Source organism: Candoia aspera, chromosome 1, assembly GCF_035149785.1.
Source record: "Candoia aspera isolate rCanAsp1 chromosome 1, rCanAsp1.hap2, whole genome shotgun sequence".
Lineage (NCBI taxonomy): Eukaryota > Metazoa > Chordata > Lepidosauria > Squamata > Boidae > Candoia > Candoia aspera.
The window spans coordinates 53,071,974-53,077,973 of NC_086153.1; the positions used below are offsets into that span (position 1 = coordinate 53,071,974).

The following is a 6,000-nucleotide window of genomic DNA, read 5'->3' on the forward strand; positions in this document are numbered from 1 at the left end:
GCTTCCCCCAAATTGGCTTCAGTAGCTGTTTCATCTGGCTTTTAAGCCTTTATATGTCTTTATGACAAATCAGTGCTTGAATTTGCTTGCTTTCCTGTTAACTCCATATCTCTCCCCCGCCCCCGCTTATCATCTTCGTATAACCCGTAGAAAACTTTAGGCATCTGATAAAATAAATATGAAATGAAATGAATCAGAAAGAAAAGAAAGACCACCAAGAACTTTTCATGCATTCTACAGTAGAATTTTTAAGCTTGGTGTGGAAAGCCCATTTGACTTAAAGCCAGAAGTATTCTTACCATCATAGGCCACATGTGTGTGTAATGCACATAAATTTTTCCCACATGCTGCTTGTTTTCAAGTGTCTGTTTAAAATATAGGTACACCATAAAATATTACATATAAGCCAGAGCTAAGACTCAGCTTTTGGTAGGTCCCCCAGGGAAAAAACGTTCAAATTTTAGGATTGAAAAAAAAATGTGTTGAAGCTCTCCCTGTTTGTGTCTGATGCACACAATGTACTGCTGGCAGGCCACCTGTTGAGAGACTGCAAAGCTTCCTACATGCTGTGCTGCCAGGTGAGGCCAAGTGAGGTCATGCATTGTTTATGCAATCATTACTACTGGCTTGTGTTTGACAGGTGGCCCAGTTTTTTTCCACAGTAAACACTTATGTCCCAAACATAAACGAATGCAGACATAGCAAGCTATAGAAACATATTTCAAGTGAACAAGATATGGGATCAGGCTGGAGCTACAGGCAGTGCCTGGGAGCTGCAAAATCAGTAGCTGAGAGAAGAGAGGAATTCAGAATCAGAGGACAAGTCAGGAGGCAAAATTGAGGTTTGTGCAAAGTCAGAATCAGAGAACAACTATCTTTCTCCAAACAAACCAGGGTAAGGACTTTGTCAGGAAAGGGCGCCTTTCACAAACAGCAGCCTCAGATTGGTGGTTCCTAAGGCGTTGCTTGCTCCATCTTTCTTAATGGGAAAAGGGGGGAGTGAAGAAGTGGTGGGAATTGCTGCCCCAAAAGGCTTTTGCCTTGTGGCTTCAACAGAATGTTTTCTCTGCTGTGGTTCAGCTGTTGGCTGAGCAGCAAAAAGAGAGGTATGAGGGTAGAGAGTCACAGGAGGCCCTGAGCATCCTGTCACTGAATGCGGTCAAGCAAAGGCTGAACAGGGATGCTTAAATTTGAATTCCTGTTCCAAATAGGTGGTGGCTCAGTGGTCTAAATGGTCCCTTTTAGCTCAGTGATGCCTTGCTTCTCTAGCACTGTACTGTATAGCTTATCATACTTGCAACCAGTTTTTGCTTCATTGTTGCTCATCTGTTGCCAGAAATTAAGCTGTGAATCTATTCAAAATTCTTCAGGTTTTGATACTAACTCCTCATCTTGTATCTGTTCTGTGCATTGTCCAGGTATAAAACTGATATGCCTAACAAATTCACTGGAATCTACCAGTGCAGATATAATTGTCATCATGAATTCTGGCTCCCATTTTAAAACTCTCAGAAAGGATTAACTTTTACCTGAGAAAGAATTAGTGTTGGACATCCTCCAGAAAGTCATCTCATTTTTTTCACCAGAAATTATGAGTTTCTTAGTTGTATTCCCACTAAAAACAGAAGAAAAATTAAGCATTTTAATGTCTTTCTAAATGGTGAAAAAATTCCCTGGTTCAAATACAGATAGTCCTTGAGTTACAATGGCAATTGGGACAGGAATTTCCATCACTAAGTGATGCAGTCGTAAAATGCAACTATATCAGGTAGTGAGGGCAATCATGGCAGTCCCAATTGCCATTGTTAACTGAATTGCAGCGGTCGTTAGGCAGGGAGCTCCTCACAACTCCCTGCCAGCTTCCCACAACCAAAGTCAGTAAGAAAGTCAGCAGGAAGTTGCAAATCCCAGGTGCTTCGTAAGCAGGCCAGCAGGCAGGTAAGTGGCTGCAGCTGGGTGGGGGAGGGCATGTGGGGGTGTACAGTGGCTGGAGCAGTGCAGTGCAAGCACCACAAGGCTTAGGGTTGTAGGTGTGAGCCGGTTGCCAAGCACCCAGATTGCGATCACGTGACTGTGGGGGTGCTGGGATGGCTGGAACTCTGAGGACCGGGTATAACCACCATTCGTTCAGCACCGTCTTAACTTCAAATGGTTGCTGAATGAATGATAGTAAGTTGAGGACTACCTATAGAGAGCAGGATAGATGTGACTTAGATTCAGGATTCATGTTGCTCAGAATGACAATATTTTACTATGACTCTTCAAATATATGCAGGCAAATTTGATGTAGTAGACTAAAAGTTTGCAGATAAGATTGATCTTCTGGCAAGGTGAGTTGTTTATGTAATCTGTCTTTAACCATATAATTCTGTCTTTGTTTCTTTTCTCTTTAGTTAGTGTTGCCAGAATATTCCATTCATAGCCTCTTCTGCATAATGTTTCTGTGTGCTCAAGAATGGTTAACTCTGGGCTTGAATATTCCTCTGCTTTTCTATCATTTCTGGAGGTAAATCTAACTCTATTTCAATTCCTTTCTGTTCATGAATTATCACCTCTAGCTCCCTGGCAGAAGATCTTATGTTGTGAATAGCTTCCAGACAGGCAGAAATTTAATAAATAAACTTCTTTCCTTATATGGAGATGATGCTGTGAAGGAAAAATTGTATCTGCTGTGAAGTGTAAGACTGAATCTGTTAATTTTTCTACCTGACATGGGGACATCAGGGGCACGTGTACTTCTAGCATATACAGTAAGTCATTGTCTTCTGATGTCCTGAGTAATGCTTAGACTAGGGCAAGATCTCATGACTTGGTGACAAAGTCCATGTTATACTTGTATGTTAAAGATACCAGGAGTGGCTAAAAGATACTGTCTGATTTTCCTACAGTGCAGACTATAATGGACCAGAAAGACAATTTAGTTAGCATATCATGAAACAATAGAACCAGTTTGGTCTCGGTGTTAAGATACTGGACTCGGAGTGGAGAAAACTAGGTTCTAGTCTTGCCTTAGGCATGGAAGCTGGCTGTGTGACTTTGGGACAGTCACTCTCAGCCATAGGAAGAATGCAGTGGCGAACTACTTCCAAAAATGTTTCCAAGAAAACTGTATGGACTTGTTCATGTAGTTGTCAGGAGTCAAGCCTGAGTCACAAGGCACAAATAAAATAATCATAAGGCAACTTTATAATTCTGCTCAAGTGCCCCTTCCTCTATGTGTGAGGGGAAAGAAGGCGGCACACTGTATGACATGCACATACACGCACGCACACAGAGACCACCTTCTTATCCCTCTTGCTGGTCTCACAAACTTCCCCATAGGGGAGTTCATTTTCTATAGCATAGAGCCAGTTCTTGTGGTGTAGACTCTCCTTTGGACTTAGAAACTTGTGAGATCAGGGTTTCTAAATTTCACAAAAAGCTTGCACAAATAGAAAAGATTTCTGCCTGTAGATTAGCCTAAATGTGTAGAAGTCTCTGAGGCTGTGACAAGAATGAAATAGCGACAGGACAAAGAAGCACTTGGGAACAGAACACCCAATTAAAGACCTACTTGTGGCTTGATATAATTTTAGTGACAATCTTGAAGATTTTCTTGTGTTCTCTTTTCTTTCAGGTATTTCCATTGTCCAGCAGACAGCACAGAGCTAGCATATGACCCACCTGCGGTGATGAATGCAGATACCTTGAGTTACTGTCAAAGGGAAGCCTGGTGTAAACTAGCTTTCTATCTCCTCTCATTCTTCTACTATCTGTACTGGTAAGCATGGCCTCATTTTCTGTAAAAGGCAACTGGTGAACATCTTAGAAATGTGTCTTTCCTCAATATGAGCTGCACTGCCACCCTATTATTTGGAGGTTCATAGGGGAATACAAGTTCTACTAGCTCAAGGGCCATCAGGTTGTTATTGTTATTAACCAGGAGGCTACTAATATCAGGTTAATTAAGGTTAATTAATAAATTGAGGTTGATTAACCATGAGGTTAATAATGTCATAGACACATAGAGATAAACCACATTTACACGCTATTCAAAAGAGACAATAAAAAAAGCTAAGAAGGAAACAAAAAGACTAAAACATATCCTCTCCAGCAACCAACACCCAGATAAGCAGGGATTAACACCAGACAAACAAACAATCAAGCAGAAAACAATACCATAATCAAGGGACTACCAGGGAGAAAACCACACCCCCACCAAAACTGGCAGGGCAAGCTACTGTATATAAAGAGGGAGCAAACCCCACAGTCACTAGCACTGATGATGTTACCTAGTTGGGTAATGAAATATCTGCAAGCAAACAGCTAAGCTCAGAGATCACCAAGGACTCCACATCTCATGAACACTAGGAGATCAAACTTCAATCCATTGGTGGCCCCTTTCTGTTTGTCAGTCTAGGCCAGGCAGCCAGCAGCGAGTTTTGTAATGGCATGCCTTGCGTTTTCAGCTCCAACTCATTTCCTTGAAGGACTGATTGAACGATCACTAACTAGGTTTCTGAGTTTGTACTACATGGCTTTGCCAAATGATTAATCCAGGGTACTTTAAACGATCCGTCTTCTGACACTGAATTGTCTAGGTTCCTGGGTTCATTCAACACTTGGACTAGGTTCCTGGGTTCATTCAACACTTGGACTAATATTCCAGTTAATTGTGGAATACAAACAGAATGATCCATAGCAGCTATACAATTGCTGACAGGCATTTTTCAAGTTCTATTATCAGAAAGTTTCTTCACTTGGAGAAGCGGGTGAAGGACCTGCAGAAAAATGAGCTACAGTCAGAAACAGATTCTGCTTACCCTTTTCCTGTTAAAGTCCAGATCAATTATCACTCATGTTCTAGCTGAGTTTACACTACAAACTAGATTCAAATTTGGTTTGTAGTTCAGTGTGTTGAACAAAACCCAGGCAACTCAGAATACCATAACTCAATTAATCATAGGATAGTCGATTGTGTAAACCCAACTTCTGTGTAACTGAAAAATGTGAAGACATACAGTACACAAAAATCTTGCTGAAACTAAGTGAGTATGGTCAGTTTCAAAATGGGGTATGATCTTATGAATCCATGCATGCTGCCCCGAGCTCCATGAAAGAAGTAAATGCATAATTAGATACAATCTACAATATAAAGACAAATCACCATATGCAGAAATACAGTCCTATCTCATTTGACTATTACTGCAGCACTGAGTGAATTTCATTAGAATTGTTCTACAAAGCAGTTTCTAATTAGGGGCATTTTTTAATGGACTCTATAGTATAATTATATTTCAAAAATTACATTGCAGCTCTTTAAAAATTCTCATTGATGGTTGTCCCTTCTGTCCCAGAGGAAAAAGAGAATGAAATAAAGAAGCAGTATTTAAATATAAATTCTACATATATCTCAGAGAATTACTGGCAGAAATTTCAGAGATCAACTTTCAGAGCTACTGCATAAGGGATGTAGTGTCTTTGTGTCAGATTTGGGGAGAAAATAGAAACTCATAAAGAAAAATGTCTTGCATATTTTCTTGTTATCACTGATGAATCCATCGTAATTTAAATATAACCTGTAGAGATGCAGTGAAAGCATGCTACCCAAGTACAGAATAAATAGAACATGACATCATAGTATAAAATAGTTTATTAAAATAAAAGGGATCTGCATCTTTCAAGGAAATCTTTTCATATTATTCCTTTTTTTCCCCTTTATGTTCAGCATGATCTACGCCTTAGTGAGTTCCTAATCCAAAGATTATGTAAAAGACTGGAAACAACAAAGGGGACAGAATAAAGATCCAGCCTGCAATGTTGCCTAATACTAAAACACAGCAAAGAAATGGAAGCTTTAAGTCCAGCAGCCATACAGGATGTAAAAGAGTGAGAGACAAAGCCCTGTAAGAATAACAGGCGACAGCAGAAGTGGAAAAAAAATGGAGTGATGGATGGCCGAGCAAGCTCATTTTCCTCTTACCTCCCTGTGTTTTAAAACTTGCATTTTTTATTCCCCAG

General features: G+C 40.2%; 1 protein-coding gene across 2 annotated transcripts in view; it reads left to right on the forward strand.

The window, feature by feature from the left end:
• CNIH3 (cornichon family AMPA receptor auxiliary protein 3) overlaps positions 1-5,735 on the forward strand; it is a 68,722-nt gene extending 62,987 nt beyond the window's left edge. For both annotated transcript variants that reach the window (XM_063290198.1, XM_063290207.1), the window contains 3 exons: positions 2,394-2,506; positions 3,617-3,760; positions 5,708-5,735. In XM_063290198.1, the coding sequence (XP_063146268.1) occupies positions 2,394-2,506; positions 3,617-3,760; positions 5,708-5,735 (285 nt within the window). The remainder of the gene's footprint in view (positions 1-2,393; positions 2,507-3,616; positions 3,761-5,707) is intronic.
• The last annotated feature ends 265 nt before the right edge of the window (positions 5,736-6,000 follow it).